Consider the following 18,320-nt stretch of genomic DNA (forward strand, 5'->3'; position numbering starts at 1 on the left):
AACATACTCGCTCGACCATATTTTACGCGATCCTGGATAATCCAAGAAATGGTGTTATCTTCCAATCGGAAAATTCTTGTAGACCATCATGATGTAACGAATATTCTCGATCTTGTTTCCATCGTTCACAACTTTCTCCAGATTGACAATCGTATTCCTGCCCAGTACCTTATTGAACCGGACGTCCTATCGCGTATCCGTCAGCTAAGCTTGGCCATGCAGACATACCGGACTGCTTTGAAGTCAATATGTGTCATTCCTGGCACCAATCGTGAGTTCAAATTCGCAGGGCAGAATGGACTCAATTTAGGAGAGCTTCTAGCTAGGTTTCGAGGGAAAAAGTCCACGTTGCCAATGGATCAGGTGTATTGTGTTTTGGGAATGACAATAGACTCCAGCATTATGTATAAAGTTCCTTTTTGGACATCTTGGAGTAGGAAACGACCAACACAACGGCTTCCACGATTTGATCACAGGCAGTCGTTGAGGAACCTGTGTACCGACACTGCGCGGTACATCCTAAAAGAAGATGGAGATTTAGGGGCTCTGAGAATGAATAATGCGCATGCGTATTCTACAAAAGACACAGATTGGCCGTCTTGGGTTCCGGATTTTTCATCCCCGTTGCCGGGACCAGGTGAGCCAAAAAGTATGCAATGGAATTTAGAGTCTTCAACATTTCCTCAAAATATGAATAAACTCTTAATTGATAAAGGTAGTAGATTGGTGGTGCATGGACATGTTCTTGGTGAGATTGAAGGGCTGGTTGGAATAACACAAAAAAATGGAGAGTATTCCGATAAGACGTGTGACAGACAGAGTGAGTTGAAGAAGGAAAATTTGTGGTTGAGCCAATATAGGGATGGGTTTGGGTTTTTACCGTTGGCGGTTTCGAGAGATAGTGAGGGACGGTACGTATTTGGTGGAACAAGTATGAGGAAGGGGGACTTAGTAGTTGTAGTTGGTAGAACTACCACAGCTACCACAGCCACGACCACGACCACGATCCCGACCACAAACATAACCGCACACCTTTCACGGTGCCATATCCACCAGTATCGAGAGTCATAATGAGACTTCAAACAGCATCGGTGATGCCGAATTCAGGCAAACATGCATTGTTGGTAAAAGCGCCTGATCGCATGTGTTGAGATATAGAAATTCTCAATTGATTTGATTGATTTGATGCTTGATAACACCCGTAGACTAACTCGTATCTACAAATCTATCTCATTAAGGTTGATTCATACCTATATAATGTTCGTTACCGGCGGATGCGGCCCAAGTAACTTCAAACAGCGGGCGGCCTTACTACGGCCTGAGAATCAGGCAAGGGTATTATTCCCTGCTCAGCCAATCGCGGTGTCCTCATGCAGAATTACCGACTTTTTTGCAACTACAGCACATTCTTATATCGACAATCTATCCAGCTTCACCATACCATTACTTCTACAACATGGCTGCTCTAAGATTCGTGAGATCAGTGAGTTGTCGATAGGCCACCAAAATATGCCAATGCTGACATCATTACCTTCACTCAATAGGTTCTGAAGTCTTTTCAAGAATCATCAGGACTTGAGCCAAGGTACTGTTTTCCATGTATTTGGGGTGTCATTTTGTAAAATACAGCTCCGGTCTGTCGTCGCAAGTGTTTAGTCGGCATTTCTTTCAAGCATGGGACTTTCAGCAAGTATCTGAAATCAATTTAGTCGTTATATGTTGCTGTTCATTGGGCCCTCGGGGGCTCTTAGGTCGTGTAATAGCATACCTCCTCTGTACTAGTTCAATCCGGAACATTTTTCATGGCTATTATGACAGCAACTGTTTTTGTAAAACAATCAACTGACATTTTGACTACAGACTCTTTGGTGAAAATGTAGGAAGAGCATTTGTTGTGTGTTTTACTGTGAAGTATTTCCATTGACTTTGAAAAGCTTCGAGTCACAGGAGCCGAGCCAGGACGTGTAAACTTTGAGCTTGATATCAAGAAGGAGCATACTGTAAGGAAAAAATTCTAAATCCTATATGAGCAACTCGTTCAATTGTCTTGTGTTTTAGAACCGTTTGAACATTATTCATGGAGGCACGATTGCCAGCATGGTGGACCTAGGTGGCTCACTAGCTGTTGCCTCGAGAGGTCTTTATGCCACGGGTGTTTCTACTGATTTGAATGGTAAACTTTATGCGACCCAATTGCGATTTCATGTATCTAACTCAACTGAAGTTACATACCTCAACTCTGGCGGTAAGGTTGGAGATGTGCTGAAAGCGGTGGTGACTTGCGATAAATGTAAGTATTGTCTCATCATTTTTTGGATATCATGTCTCTAACATAAGACTAGTCGGAAAGACCTTAGCGTATACTTCTATCCAGTTTACAAATAGCAAGGGCGAAGTAGCAGCACGTGGAAGCCATACAAAGTCAGTCGTCACCTTCAGTCTTCCAGATTCACAAGCTAAATAGGTTCATGATAGATACGTTGCGCTCGCGTGGAAAGAACCCAAGAACATAGTTGAGGAACTATCACCTCGTCCTTAAAATGCCCACGTGCTTCATCCTTATGTGTACGACGTGGCTTATTAATTCTAGCTTTTGAAGCCATCTCGGGGTCAAGTTTAGGCAATTTTGGCAAGTGTCTTTCATAGGCAGAACATATCTCGATCTTGACCCGAGCATTCGGTTACAAAAAGATTCGGATCGCTAGACAAAATAGGACATCGGGAATTTGTATGTAATTGTGGCTTTCTCCAGACTCCAGCTAGTCGGTGTATGCAATTCGTTGATAGACGATTCGCTGTTTCTGCTAAGTTATTTCGATACTAGGTGAATGTACTGTGATTGATTGGCCAATAGCAAATCAAAAAAGTCCTGATATGTACCATTTATTGTTAACCCCGCAACAACATTTAGTGCCAAGCCAAGCCTCGTAACAAGTTGGCGGGTTCTTCATGGGTCATGAGGACTGGGACAAGCATTAAATAGAATATCACACCACGTGTGATCTGATCAATTATTGGATAAACAATGCTTCTTGGAGCGTGCTCGAAATAGCACATTCACTTGTGCCATCGACATTTTGATACCCCTGGATATCTGTAGCCCGCGTTTCTGTTGGCAGTATTCAACAGTGGCTTAAGCCGCAACGGTGCGTCTTCGGCGTTTGAAAAAGTAAGTAGTGACTAGAAAAGAGTCTGAGTGAAGCAATTGGTTTGTTTGACTAATCGTCTGATTTGCTATAGGCTCGATCTGGAAAGCATGGCGTGGGCGTTTAATGCTTTGAGTCGTCCCACCCACGACTTCCAAAATTGAACCCTTTAGAGCAACTTTGCTATACGACTCGCATAAGATGTATTGTGTATTTAGATAGTTCGTGTTTATGCAGAGGTGAACATGCCAAGCAAGTACTGCAAGGCTACGGGGATTTAATCCTTCGACGGATAATTTACCCCAGATTCTACTAAAGGGACCTATGAATGTTTTTGAATCTCTCGGATTATGGGTGAATGCAGATAGATCATGCGCCTCGCCTTGAACCGTTTCACAATTAGAGCGAATCAACTCTACTCACGCTTTAGTGGCGTCTTTCAGCGAATTATCGATTTTTCTAGGAGCATGGGTCTCTCATTCACCAAATTACCCCAACATCAAACTTGAGAATTTGACACAGCACGTGTATAAAAGCAGATTATTCGGTGAATACGGCAGTGGACTGATTAATGAAAACATATTACTGCCCCACCGTAGGTATCTCGGCTCATTGCTACTTAAGTTTTCAACAGTCTAGATTCAACGATCCAACTTACAACTAACAATAACCTGAACATACCTTCTCCTGTTTGACATTCTTTGCACTTTCGTACTTTCAGAACTGATATCATCGAGGAGTCGTTCACTCAATCATAATGTGGTACACTACTAATGTCTACGTTATCTGCGCCTTCGCCGCAATAGGTAAGTAATGATCCTCTAATCCAATACAATACCAGTGAGTAACATATATAGGCGGTGGACTTTTCGGCTTCGATATCTCGAGTATGTCTGGTGTTCTTGGAACTCAAGCATACGTCAGATACTTTCACAATCCTCAATCTTACGGTCAAGGTGGAATCACCTGTGCCATGCCCGCTGGATCTCTCATCGGTGCTTTAGCTTCCTCTTTCATTGCCGATAGATGGTCTAGACGAGCTAGCATTCAAATTGCGTCCATTTTTTGGATCATTGGCTCAATGTAATTTTTGACCTCCAATTATTCGAACAAAACTAATGCTTTCCTTAGTATCCAGTGTGCTTCAATCAATGTAGCTATGCTGGTTGTCGGTCGAGTTATTGCTGGTGTCTGTGTTGGTATTGCTTCCGCGATCTGTCCCGTCTATCAATCAGAGATTGCTCCAAAGGAAATCAGAGGCCGAGTTGTCTCTCTCCAACAATGGGCAATTACATGGGGTATTCTTATTCAGTACTTCATCCAATACGGTGCTTCGACAATTGGAGGTGGTGCGAAAAACCCAGTAAGTACGTTATCACTATTGTAGGAGCTAGCACACTGATCAATATATTTCCACAGGACCAACCAACTTCTGCTTTCCGAATTCCTTGGGGTATACAAATCGTTCCGGCAGTTATCTTGTTCTTCGGTATGTTCTTCTTACCACGATCTCCTAGATGGTTGGCCTCGAAGGATAGATGGGAGGAGGCCATCAAGGTTATTGCAGACCTCCATGGTGGCGGTGACGTAAATCATCCAAAGGTTCTCGCAGAATATCAAGAAATTGAGGAGGCACTCCGATTCGAACGTGAAGAAGCTATCAGCTCTTACAAGCAACTTGTGGCCCCACGTATGATCAAGCGTGTTATCCTAGGAATGTCCATTCAGATGTGGTCTCAACTCTGTGGCATGAATATCATGATGTACTACGTCGTTTGTAAGTACTTTTTCTCGGCTGTGGTAGGGTATATCACTAATGGTTCTTTCAGATATCATGCAAGGTGCAAACATTGCTAACCCACTTATTACCGCCTCGATTCAATACATCCTCAATGTGTTGTTGACTTTACCTGCTATCATCTATCTTGATCGTTTCGGACGTCGCCCAGCCATGCTCATCGGTTCCTTCCTCATGATGACCTTCCTTTTCATTGCCGGTGGACTTCAAGCAGGCTACGGTGAACCCAACAACACATCGAAGACTCAAACTGAACAGAATAAGAATTTGACATGGGTTGTTCACGACAAGAAGGGTGTATCATCTGCCATCGTCGCTATGACATATCTATTTGTTTGTGCATTTGCAACAACCTGGGGACCTTCATCATGGACTTACCCAGCCGAAATCTTCCCAAATAAGATTCGTGCAAAGGCTGTTTCTCTTGCAACTTCGGCAAACTGGTTCTGGAATTGTGTTCTTGCTTTTGCTGTTCCACCATTGTTGAAGAATATCAACTGGAAGATGTACATGATCTTCGCTACATTCAACGCACTTGCTTTCATCCACATTTTCCTTACAGCTCCCGAGACTAAAGGCAAGACACTCGAGGAGATGGATGAAGTTTTTAATAGGTATGTACTCTCTGTTTTCCAACGCGGTCTCTACTTCCACTTTTTCTCAAAATATTTATTGAACAGAGATACTGACTCTTCGATCTCAACACAGTGGTCTCCATCCATGGCAAAAACTTCCCGAGGGCTCCAGATTAGACAGATTGGCGGCGGATATAGAAGCAGGTGCAGTCAAGGTTGCAGCTCCCGTCGGTGGTGTTGGAGGCGTTCCTGGTGAGAAGCGCACCCATCATCACGACGGCGTAGTTGCTCTAGAGAACTCTCGTCATCGTGATGGTATCACCGATGTACGACAAGTTCAACATCATGGTCTTCATGATGAGAAGGACGCTGTTGGTCGTGAGCGTGGCACAGTGGTCTAATCGTGTGGCTATTCTTCGCGATACATATACTGATGGATGCATCTATTTGCTTCTCTTCGAACACCTAATGAAGGATCATTGATAATTAGTAATACAATCTTCTATAAGAAGATGTTCTGTTCTTGAGCAAGGTCTAACACCTTAGCCGAGATTTATGGGCTGTAGCAAGATTTTTGGGGTAAATCTAGCGCGGAAATTGATTAATTTATTGATTTCCAGTTGACTATCATGCACACAAGAATTGAAAACGTGATTATACAAATTCATACTGGTAAAAGATCTCAAGCTTAAGATCTCTTGGGTGGTGATTTAGATTACTATGTGCTCTGTGACTGTGAGCAGTAAACGATCATTGGATAAACTGTTACAAATAAGTACCTAGGTATTCGAAGAAAAGAAGAAATTCAAAAGCTCGATTCAGAGCTCGATTTAAAGCTTATGTCCAAGAAAAGATAGAGAGTATTGGAGCTCAGAACGCACATTACGAAATCAAAGTAATCTAATGATGGCTAGGTATATAGTTCTTTGATACGCAAGCTGTATTCGACCTTATATTTATCAAGTTCAGTTTATTTTCCAAGGGATGTTGTTCATCACGTGATACGCGAGCTGAAAAAGTCGTCAACGTCATGGCTGTTTAGCTTCGATTCGACATATCTGATTCAGATACCTACAACCATGGAGAAAGCTAAAATCTATAAACCATCGATTAAGCGCATGGCGTATCCAATTCATTCCATAGACGCGACAGAGGTAAGCTACCAATGAATGTGTATCTTTTCGATGTAGGTAATTTTCTTTCAACTATTGTTTCCTAATTTTGAACCTCAACATTGAATGTTTACTTCCCTTTCTTTTCACTTGTGCCACGGCAGATATCTTAAACACCTGTCACTTCACAGTGCTAGCATTGGAAGTGCGCGCAAGATTTCCCCCTTTCGTCGAAGCAATTTTCAAATCCGAGGCCTAAAAATGGCACCCAAACGAAAGAGATCAACAGCTGCGGCGACTCCAATGACCGATGACGCTGCAACCCCAATTATTCCTCCAACTCAGTCTAATTCTATAAAGCCACCTGCCAGACCCTCGCGGCAGTCTTCACGCAGGGGCAAACCTGACACCAATCCCGAGCACAATGCGGATATTGTAGATAGCAAGACAGCACTTCGTGCAAGCCCAGATGCTGACGAGCCTGGGGAGTCGTTCGATCTTAAGAAAATCGAGGTACCCATAACTCCCGCAGAGGACAATGGTGTAACTGTTCCTGTCAAGAATGAGGAAACCGATTCGCCCCTATCAGATATTGGCGATGATATTCCTGTACCCACACCTGCTAAGAAACAGAAGAAAGCCCCGACAAAAAGCTCAATTGCTGCAAAGAAAGGGTCGGATGAGATAAAAGCATTTGTAGCAGAACAGGCAGCTAAGAAAGCTGCGGAGAAGAAAATAAAAAAGGAGGATGACCAAGACGAATGGGATAAGAGGTTGGATCCTGATGGAGACGAAGAAGGACAGGCAGAGGATGCTGATGCTATAAAGTTGGAGGCGAGAAGACCGCCCCCTATCAATAGTGACTACCTGCCTCTGCCATGGAAAGGAAGGTTAGGATATGTAAGTTTTCCTGTCGCAGCCCTGTGTTCGAGATGCTGACATAAAAATCTAGGCATGTCTGAATACCTACCTCAGATCCTCAGATCCTCCTGTTTTTACATCTCGGACCTGCCGTATGGCTTCTATTGTCGAACATCGGCATCCATTGAAAGACCCTTCACAACCTGAGCATGCAACGAAGAATCGACCAGATAAATCGAAGCCAGCTTCTATCGAGCGAGGACAACGATATGTCGAAGAATTGTGCCTAGCAAACGTTCGAGACCTACCAAAAATGCTACGATGGAATGATAAATATGGTATCAAATTCATGAGACTAAGTTCGGAAATGTTTCCATTCGCTAGTCATGCCGAACATGGCTATAGCCTTGCTCCATTCGCTAGCGAAGCTCTTGCGGAGGTGGGGAAAGTGGTAGCTGAATTGGGACATCGAGTTAGCTCACATCCTGGACAAGTAAGTTGAGTTTGATTCATCTCGGAAGCTAAAAGCTAACAAATTATTTGCAGTTCACCCAATTAGGTTCTCCCCGCCCAGAGGTTATTGCAAATGCATTTCGAGACCTTGAGTATCATGATGAAATGTTCCGACTCCTAAAATTGCCAGCTCAAATCGACAGAGACGCGGTCTTAATCTTACACATGGGAGGTACATTTGGCGACAAAGCAGCCACGCTCGATCGCTTCCGTGAAAACTACGCCAAGCTTTCACCTTCCATTAAACAACGACTCGTCCTGGAGAACGATGATGTATCATGGACTGTCCACGACCTCCTTCCAATCTGTGAAGAGCTCAACATTCCTCTATGTCTTGATTTTCACCACCATAACATAATGTTCGATTCTAGTCAAATTCGTGAAGGTACTAAGGACATTATGGAGCTCTTTCCTAGGATCAAAGCTGGATGGACGAAGAAAGATATCACACAGAAAATGCATTACAGCGAACAGACGCCTCAAGCCGTTACAGGTCGTCAAAGACGGAAACATAATCCTAGACCTGCAACACTTCCACCCTGCGCTAATGATATGGATTTGATGATCGAAGCAAAAGACAAAGAGCAAGCTGTGTTTGAACTCATGAGGACATTCAAGTTGCCGGGATATGAAAAGTTCAATGATATTGTTCCTTACGAAAGAGATGATGATAATCGCGTGTTGCCTAAGAAGCCCAAGAAGAAGAAGACCAAGAAGCAGATCGCAGATGAGATTGAAGAATTTGGCCATGAGGTCGAAGAAGAAGAGGAAGTAAGCAAAGAGATAATACCAGAAGAAGAAGTTGGCATGGGAGGAAAGGATAATCGTGTATACTGGCCAGTCGGCATGGAAGAATGGTTACGACCAAAGAAGCGTGAAATCAAGAAGAAAAATTCAGAAGGGTCCAAAGAGGAAGATGAGATGTTTAAGAACCCTACACCCGCAAATTTCGAGGCAAGGAAGAAGATTACCGAGAGGAAAAAGATGCCATTTGATGAAGGGGTTAAGGAGAAATTAGCGAAGGCAGAGTGTTTGAATGATGTGTACGAAGTGGTGGAATTGGTCAAAACTTCGCAATCTAAAGTCGATGAGAGATCAGAAGCCAATGGGTTTGCGGCGGGGCCTGGATCATCTAAAAAGAGTACGCCTGCTAAAAAGAAACCAGCACCAGCGCCGGCGAAGAAGAGAAATGCGAGGAAAGTGCAGACACCTAGTGCTAGTGTCTCGAATGAAGATGAGGATGATGATTTGAGTATGCCTGATTTATCGGCTGATGATGAAATGGCGAAACCGACCACAAAAGCTAAGCCGGGTAGGCAAAGTGGAAGAGCCGCAGCGAAGAAAAAGAGTTACGTCGAGGTTGATGGTGATGAGGAGTAGTGTATATATGTGTGTGTATTTGTAGATCTGAGAGTTTGGATGTATTTGTTTAGCATGTCATGTATATCTTGTATATTATCAAACTTGTACTAAAGCATTGAAATATGCAGTTCTGGAAGTCATGATTTCAGTCAAGTTGATTCCTCTTTATCAATGAGATTGTAGATTGCCCGATGTCAAGCTCTTACTGCTTTCTGAATATGTAAGGAGACGGTTGGAAATTAGATGGTATCCGGTCCCATAGCATTTATATTACACCCATCACAATTCGATTAAAGTACATTGTTTTTGTCGAATTGAATATCTGTGCACGCTCCCTGCTGGCATTTTGGATTATACTAGAGGTGACCTTACAATCTCATCTATGCCATCCAACGCTGCGGACTGATATCCTCCGCCAGCACCGACAAATATTCATGTGATGATTAACACTAATTGTCGATTATGGAAGGTGATATACTCGGAAGTATACACCATGGGACGGAGAGTTAAATGGCACCAAGGTCATTTTTTCCTCGAGAATATTCTCGTAGACCTTGAGGAAAATTGCTGCATATATGTAACAGGACTTCCCTGATAAGTTGGGAGGGGTTCAATTTACATTGCTATGCTCGAATATTCATTTGGTAATCTCGATGTTTCCAATCTTGATGCTGAGTGTGGATTATCTTGATTGAGGGTCGATGTAGAGGGTGGTGAGTGGCAGAACTTGAAATTATCATTAGCTTCGCGAGGGCTTTGGATCGAAAGATACTGAAGGATAGGTCAGATGTGCAATAAACTCTTTTGTAGGCGGTGTCTATTCACTTTTTGTGTATATCTTGGGATTGAGGTCTTATAATTTGGTTTGGAAACGGGATTTAGTAATAAGGGTGTGAATCACACTTTGTTTTTCGTTGTTGAATAGAGGCATGGAAGTTCTATAATCCAGACATCTGTCGGTATCATTAAAAATTTCCCCCATAGACGCTCTGATAGTCTAAATGGAAGTCCTGGCTACTGTAGATGATGCCCCCAGAATGCAATGCATAAAGTAAGTGAATCCGCTACCCCGCTCCATCTGAGGGCATGTTGATATCCACTAGTTCTATATAGTTGAATCTGGCTAGGGAGATTCACTTGGTAAAGACCTCCAAGTGACATCGTTCATCACAACAAATGATCTCGGTAAATCGGAGCGTCCATTCCACGATCTCTTTATATGAAGCTCACTGTATCCCAACGACTCCAAGTCATCAAACATCCGCGGGGGCTCTAGAGCTCTTGACATGGGTTGGAAAAGCAACGTGCGTGGTCAACGGGCTATACTAGCAGTTGGGTAGGTAGTCATTGTGGGTATACACGCCCACCACGGAGGGTTTTGTTCCATTAACATCACCAATCGAGGTTTTGAGAGCTTTGATTGTTACTCGAAATAACCACTGTTGTTTCAATTGTCGTCAACTATACATATTCCGTCTCATGAAAAATGACAATGATACGATCGCTCGCAGAGATACTCGTCGCGTTCGGCAACACCATCGAGAGTCAAAACGAATTGATGCTGAAGAGCTTCGTTTCCACCATCTCCAACGGCTTGGAAGAGATAGCAACATGAAGAGCAGGATGAGTGGTACTTGTGCCAATCTCATCACCAACGTTTTCGGCCGGAATTTCAACCCCCCCCCCAAGGATGCCATTCCGCCAAAAGTTTTGGTGATCCGTCACCTATTCAATTTAGGTTGGCAACGATACTACCAGATATATGCAGAGATGCTCTCATGGTAAGATTGTTGTCATCTACCACATTTGCCAAAAAAAGTCACCCGCGAGAAGTGCAAAAAGGTAATGAACAGAGGGGGATTCGAACCCCCGCGGGCTAAGCCCATGAGAATGCTAGTTGATTTTACACCAACTAAGCTGTTGAGCTTGAGTCACACGCCATAACCACTCGGCCATCTGTCCTTGATGCTTGATATAGTAAGAGAATCATATCTCAGTACATGTTGCAAGAGATTTGACTGCTGTGATGAGCGAATAGCAAAGCTCTGTTGAGAAAAACTTTTGAGAAAAAAAAAGATGCCGGGAACATCCACAAATGGGTGGATGGTCCCTGGCGGGGCTTTCCGCGCTAGAGGAAAGACGATGGATACTTTAAGGGCTCCAAGTGAAGGAAGAGCATGACAGGAGATGTTCGAACTTTATAGTGGAGCCCGGGAGCAAAAGATTCAAAAAGAAAGTTCTACTGAAGGGAATTGAGCCCAACGGGGGGGTCGAACCCCCAACCTTGTGATTAAGAGTCACACGCTCTACCGATTGAGCTAGCCGGGCAGGCTATGATAGATGTTTGTTAGAAAAGTGCTTGTAATGTGAGGACTTATTGCTAGACATGATGGATGAGAAAAATCTTTGCAGAATTTTTGAAGATAAGCGAGGGGGTGTTGGTGGTAGAAGCACAGACCATAATGTTGAAGACTTAATCGTGCGCACCATCACTTTACTTACTCGTTCTCAATATTGAATCTGAAATAGCATTCGGACGAGCGTAATATCAGTTCAACGAGTTTGAGTTTTCGATTGAAATTCTTCTTAGAGAGTCATGAGACAAAATAATATCAAGTTTTGAGTTTGAAAGAGCGATGGCATTTAAATGCTAAATGCGACAATCACTTCCACCATGGAAGAATATGGTCGTCCATAGGAGCTTAGATATGTACCCCTCACAACGCTAGAGACAACAGTGTGCGCAATGACAATATAGTGACAGCAAAAATCGCTCATCGTGTGGTAAAATGGTTGCGCCACCGACAAAACCGCAAAAAGAAACATACAACAGTAGGGATTCGCTGGTGGTCACCCACCCAACTACTAATCTACCGATCTGAGGCTTGTGTATGGCAGAGCGGACGGGATGCCCAATTCTCCTCAGTCTATGGTCGTATGTGATAAAGAGAGCTCAGAGCAAATACATATACCCTTTATTGCTTGAGGCTCATACGCTCCAAAATAATGTTTCGTTTGCTGTTAATCCTTCGTATGTAGAGTGGTATTATGGCCTTGTAGGATTCTTTCCTCTCTTCGTATGCTGCCTGCAATGCTACATGGCATAATTCCTTAGTTACATTCGATAATTGTGGCTCTCGTATCTGCTGGAATTAACCAAGGAATCTAATGTTCAAGCTTAGCCAGGTTGTTTTTAGGAATGGTAGATTTGATAATATAAATCGTGTTCAGTTACCTCAGTACCCTGCCTGTCTTTATGAATCGGCCGTTGAAAACGAACGGCAGCTTAGAAATTCCGTTCTCAAACATACATGAGTCTAACTTTTAAACATATTGTTTTGGCGCCGTTCTTCCTCGGAGATTCTGGAGTGCACGGGGAAATCAAATGGTTTTACTCAATTGAACATCTTACCATTTTCAGACGAACTGTTGTAGACTGCTTACACGAATTCTTGATGCTGCTCGAATGAATTGTATTCGTTGTTAGAGGATAATCTGAAGCCTTATGCAAAACATTCTTAGTAATGTCGTACTCTTACGAATATGCTTTATGAGTTCATTAATCTACTCCACTGTTTCTACTTTGGCAAGGAAATTGGTTCGTCTAGACATTGATATATCCTAGTTTTGGAATCTCATGAATTCCCGCGGGACCCTTTCTCAATATGATGATATGATGATCGTTGCTACACGAGGAAGATCAGACAAGTCCAGTATCACCATTGTATTTTTGTGGAAGTGCCGAGTCAGACTATCATCACATTTCTCCGGGAAATACAAACAGAAACATCTGAAGTAACTCCCGATGTTAGATATTTGATGTGATGAAAAAAAAAGAAAGACGCCGAAAAACCGAATGAAGTCTTTTCTCATCGTATCATTCCTTCTTCTTCTTCATCATCATTCTCGAAGAATACTCCATAGAGAAAAATTCCAAGTTTCTATTTTCAAATCATCTGGCGATGGATCGATGGTTATGGCTGTGTACTTGTAATAATCATCAAATCTTGCTCCATTGTCCATCTTGGTCTGTCTTCTGAATCATAACCAACCAAGCTTCGTAAGTCCCTCTTAAAGTACTATTCTTGTTACAGACTAAGAAATACAAGCGAGAAAAGGCAACTTAATGGAGAACTCCATAGTCTCCATCTTCAACACTTAACCAATCATTTCTATAAATTCACGAAACGGTACCTGAGTGTGGATATCTTTCTAGAAAGCCTCCTGTCCAATAAATATAAAGAATCGTCGGAATTTCCCAAAGTAAGTAGTAACAGTGGCTCAGTCAATCTTTACCCCTGAGCTAGGGCTTGTCAGTTTCGGCGTGGTCCCCAAGCTTTTTAACTCCTGCTTGGTCCATCTTACCCACGGCCCCACTAACTCTTCTCAATCCTTGGCGAACCCCTGGTGATTCCAGACTCTGAGTCCCGAGCAAGTAATCTTTTTTTCTTTTTCGACATCAAGTTCCAATGGCTCATCCCCTGTTCAAAAAGATATCCCGATAACCGTGTCGATTCTGATTCTAATGTCTTCATACCACGCACACTCGTTCATCTCTTTGCTTTATCGTTTTGTAATGTGACAAGCTTTTTCCGGTCTTCTACCAGTGATTTTCAGATTTCTCTCCTTCATACAATCGTTTGTCCCACTCATATCTGTAGTTCACGCATTTTATACACTCAAAAAGCATTATCATATGCACCAACCTTCATTATATCTCTTCCTATACACCTGCTCTCTTTTACCCAATCTTCAACATTTGCACTGTTATACCAAGGCTAGCTTCTGCAGCTTTGACCATACTTCTATTCTTTCCAGGTAGACCCTAGGCCATATTATCATTATACAGCTTTTCCACATACTCTTCTAAGTCGAGGCCCCAAACTTTCGACACCTAATCATAGAAACCGCTCATCATACAATTGGAGCATCATTCCATTGCAAATTTACAAAAGAACATACATCGACGTTGAGTAGAGAGACATTCTGAGTTTTTCGAGTTTTGGGATTCCCGACGGTATACAGAGGCGGTCTTCCGCGTGCCAATACACACCGTCGCCATGATGTTACGGCCAATTTCAACCCTCTCAACTCTTTCCTTAGCCTTAATAGGAACTCTGCCGGGCAGAGTCCTCGCAGCCCAAACTCTCACGACAACAAGTTTTACATCATGTTTGGCCGATTCAAATATCTCAGTCCAGAAGATGGCTGTCACGTACGATAATGACGCGAAAACAGTCACCTTCGATGTGGCCGGATCCAGTACCAAATCTCAAAACGTCACAGCTGAGATAAACGTCACTGCATATGGAATATCAGTTTATTCAAACACCTTCAACCCATGTGATTCGACCACATTTGTAGAACAATTATGTCCGAGTAAGTTTCATCCCCTTTTCAACGAGTCCGAAGAATCATTAGAACTAATGCTCTGATCGAAGTCCCCGTGGGAACCTTTGCTGCCTCTGGAACACAAGCAATTCCAGACCAATATGCCTCGATGATTCCCGCCATTGCTTTCTCGGTACCTGATATCTCCGCCATAGCTACAATCGAACTAAAGGACTTGGATACCGCAGAAGAGGCTGCTTGCGTTCAAGCAGATGTCACCAATGGTAAAACTACTGCTGTGGCTGCTGTATCTTATGTTGCCGCAGCTGTAGCTGGAGCTGCTGCTGTTGTAGGTGGAGTTTCCGCACTCGGTGCTGCAGCCAGTGGAGCAGGTGGAGGAGCAGCCACCAGCCCGTCGTTCACAGAATGTATGACATGGTTTCAAGGCATGGCTATGAATGGAATGATGTCCGTCAACTATCCTCCGGTCTATCGACAATTCACCAAGAACTTTGGATTCAGTACCGGTCTTATTCCCTGGACCGCTATGCAACAATCGATTGACAGTTTCCGAGCTGCTACTGGAGGTAATTTGACGACTGATAGTGTTACCTATTTGAAAAATGCTACATTGGTATTTTCAGATGGATCCACTGATACTCCCTCCAAACGATCGTTACTATACCTTCGAGATGTTGTGACGTCAGTCAACGGAACGGATGATGCTAGTGACACCACCACTACGACAGCAATCATCGAAGAAAAAGTAGCGGGAATCAAGGCCTACGTCGAAGAACTTTCAGTTCCACAAGCCAACACTTTTATGACAGTTCTCCTTATCGTTGCTTGTGTTATTGCCGCCATTGTCGTCGCAGTCCTTGCTTTCAAAGTCCTCCTCGAAACCTGGGCCCTCTTTGCATCTTTCCCAAAAAGTCTTACCGGATTCCGAAAACATTACTGGCAAACTATGGCTCGTCTCACTGTTCAATTGATTCTTGCTCTCTACGGTGTATGGGTTCTTTATTGTATATTCCAATTCACCAATGGCGATTCATGGGCTGCTAAAACACTTGCCGCTGTCACATTGACTATCTTTACTGCTGTTCTTGTATTCTTCGCCTATAAGATTTCCTCGGCAGCAAAGAAGCTTAAAGAGAGAGACGGAGATGTGTCAGGTTTATACGAGAAGAAGGACAATTGGCTCAAATACAGTATGTTCTACGAGAACTATAAGAAGGATTTTTGGTGGTTGTTCGTCCCAGCTATCATCTACATGTTCGCAAAAGGATGCGTGTTAGCAGCAGCCGATGGACATGGTCTCACTCAAACCGTTGCTCAACTCATCATTGAATGCCTCAGTAAGTAATCCCGTGCAACAGTACAGGACTGTCGTTCTAATTCTTTGACCAGTGCTCTCACTTCTCCTCTGGAGTCGTCCTTACGAGAGAAAATCCGCCAACGTGATTAACATGTTCGTCCAAGCCGTCCGTGTCCTCTCTGTCATATGTATCCTCGTCTTTGTCGAAGAACTCGGTATCGCCGAAACCACCCAAACAGTCACCGGTGTCGTTCTCATTGCCATTCAGTCAGTTCTCACCGGTACCCTCGCCATCCTCATCGGTGTCAACGCCGTCATCTCAATCATCAAACAAAACCCCATCGAAAACGTCGTAAGGAAGCTGGTAAGTCTCTTCTCTCCCCATCCAAACTTTTCAAAACTAACCTCTCTTCAAGAAAAACTCAATCGCGACCTTGATAATCTCACTCCTCTCGACGCCCGCAACTCTCTCCTCATGGACTCTAAATCCAGCATCCACTCCTATGAGGCTGATCCAAAACACCCATACCTACACTCCACTCACGAGACGCATGAACCCTCAAGTTTCATGAATGAGCCCGCGAACCCATATTCGCGCAGCCAAGAAAATCTTGTCGATGGCGCTGCGCCAGTGGCTGGAACTGGGCATCAAAGTCGACAGCCTACCGTCCCGAATATGAATATAGGAGGTGGGAATTCCGGGGGAGCTTACAGGGGGATGGCTTATTAGATCTCTGTTCCATCCCTCTAGAGGAAGGCAGAAAAGAAAAGAAGAAAGGAGGGAATGACAGGTGTCTTCACACAGAAGTGAAGCACAATAGCATCCCATCTCATCTCATTGACCAATTGGCTTGCTAGCGAGCCGATGGACGATAAAGAGAGAGAGGGTATATCATTAGTATCATATACAAGATAACGATTTCCTTGCGTCACTTAGCGGTACAAAATTCTCTATTTACTGCATAGGGTTCTCTTTGTACAGGTACGGGAGGGAAAGAGAGGGATGTTGGATATATGTGTGGAGTGGGATGTGTGGTTTATTTGAGTTTGTTTCATGCATATATGGCACATACCCTATTTCCTTTTATTCATTTATCTTTTCTTGACTCTTTTTTCTATAGTTCAGTTTTAGTGGGTGATACTAGCCGTTATTCAATAAGAGATATATTATTATATGTTATCTATGTATATGTAGTTCTTTGTGAGCTCTGCGAGTCGATTAGTTGGATCTATGCCTTTGTAATTGGATTTATTTACATCCTGAAACCTTGATACGTAAATCTATACAGCATCTTAGATCACGTCCACCTGGGTATTTGATGTCTGTTGCTTGTATATTGTTGTCTGGAATAAGTCATATCTATTTTAATTTGATCTTTCAGTTTTCAGGCAGACTATTCTTTCTTTACCACAACCAACTTCCTCCGTGGTAGCCACCGATCAAAAGCCTGGTCCCTACGTAGTCTCATAGAAATCACGTTGCGTCGACTGCATGATATTGCGTGAAAGTCGGTCCAAATAAACATCATCGCATCAATCAATCCGGCCAATTGACATGGCGTAAGATTGACATTGACTCAACATTGTAACTCTACCTCAAAGATACTTTGAATAAACGCAAAATTGTAAAGTTAGTTATTCAATAAATAAACGTCATTGTGATTCACCGAACGAAGAGGAGGTTAAATTCGCTTCTTGTCCAATGGTAGCAGTGCATGATTAACTGGAGAACGATTGTAAACTGGTAGGTCTCATTGTGTAGTAACGTTCGCTAGGTCGGTCTAGTTATGTCGTAGAGCTTAGACTGTGATTACATCGAGCCCGAAATCATGCTTGTTCTTTGTCTTCCTGACTAGGTTGCACTTCTCCGTCAAATAGATCTTACAAGAAGATAAACATCGAGTGTGTTAAATCTCGATCTCAATCCTCTTCGTAACCGGAAGATCTCAAGGTTCTTGAACAAGGCCCCAAAGGTCTATGGTACGATGGCCTTGACTCGTACTTAGGCCACAATAGTCTCTTGAAGTACAGTGTTCGGGAAAAGATTCCGTCAGTCGAGTAACGGTGCTATAATGATAATACAATTGTTTGATTTTCCATAGATTGTGTCCAACGAAATTGTTCCCCAACGGCTTTGATGGTGTCACAACAACGGCATTAAGATTAGCATGACCACAAGAAATCACATTTTGCCTGCACTTGTAGAAAGAAGTGCATGAACAGCGTGCCGCCGAGACTATCGAAATTCAGAATAAGGTTGGCACGTTACTCTCGAAATGCAAATAGGGCCACACTACTGGCCAC

At 43.2% G+C, this 18,320-nt stretch overlaps 4 protein-coding genes across 4 annotated transcripts; all 4 read left to right on the forward strand.

The window, feature by feature from the left end:
- Nucleotides 1-48: 48 nt before the first annotated feature.
- On the forward strand, nt 49-1,151 carry Bfra_000279 (putative heterokaryon incompatibility protein; the record flags this gene model as incomplete). Its single annotated transcript, XM_037330724.1, has 2 exons — nt 49-911; nt 989-1,151. The coding sequence occupies 2 exons, from the start codon at nt 49-51 to the stop codon at nt 1,149-1,151; spliced, it is 1,026 nt and encodes a 341-aa protein (XP_037197057.1).
- A 305-nt stretch (nt 1,152-1,456) lies between these two features.
- Bfra_000280 (putative _thioesterase family protein) lies at nt 1,457-2,539 on the forward strand (the record flags this gene model as incomplete). The annotated part of the gene is made up of 8 exons (XM_037330725.1): nt 1,457-1,483; nt 1,545-1,585; nt 1,861-1,876; nt 1,935-2,000; nt 2,059-2,173; nt 2,225-2,290; nt 2,343-2,421; nt 2,476-2,539. 8 exons carry the CDS (start codon nt 1,457-1,459, stop codon nt 2,537-2,539), a joined length of 474 nt encoding a protein of 157 aa, XP_037197058.1.
- Nucleotides 2,540-3,903: 1,364 nt separating this feature from the next.
- On the forward strand, nt 3,904-5,920 carry Bfra_000281 (putative mfs glucose protein; the record flags this gene model as incomplete). The annotated part of the gene is made up of 6 exons (XM_037330726.1): nt 3,904-3,952; nt 4,004-4,229; nt 4,278-4,509; nt 4,566-4,923; nt 4,976-5,558; nt 5,653-5,920. 6 exons carry the CDS (start codon nt 3,904-3,906, stop codon nt 5,918-5,920), a joined length of 1,716 nt encoding a protein of 571 aa, XP_037197059.1.
- An 837-nt stretch (nt 5,921-6,757) lies between these two features.
- Bfra_000282 (putative uv-damage endonuclease protein) lies at nt 6,758-9,385 on the forward strand (the record flags this gene model as incomplete). The annotated part of the gene is made up of 3 exons (XM_037330727.1): nt 6,758-7,531; nt 7,584-7,985; nt 8,039-9,385. The coding sequence occupies 3 exons, from the start codon at nt 6,758-6,760 to the stop codon at nt 9,383-9,385; spliced, it is 2,523 nt and encodes an 840-aa protein (XP_037197060.1).
- Between the last annotated feature and the right edge of the window lie 8,935 nt (nt 9,386-18,320).

This window comes from Botrytis fragariae (assembly GCF_013461495.1).
Source record: "Botrytis fragariae strain BVB16 chromosome Unknown tig00000001, whole genome shotgun sequence".
Classification (NCBI taxonomy): Eukaryota; Fungi; Ascomycota; class Leotiomycetes; order Helotiales; family Sclerotiniaceae; genus Botrytis; species Botrytis fragariae.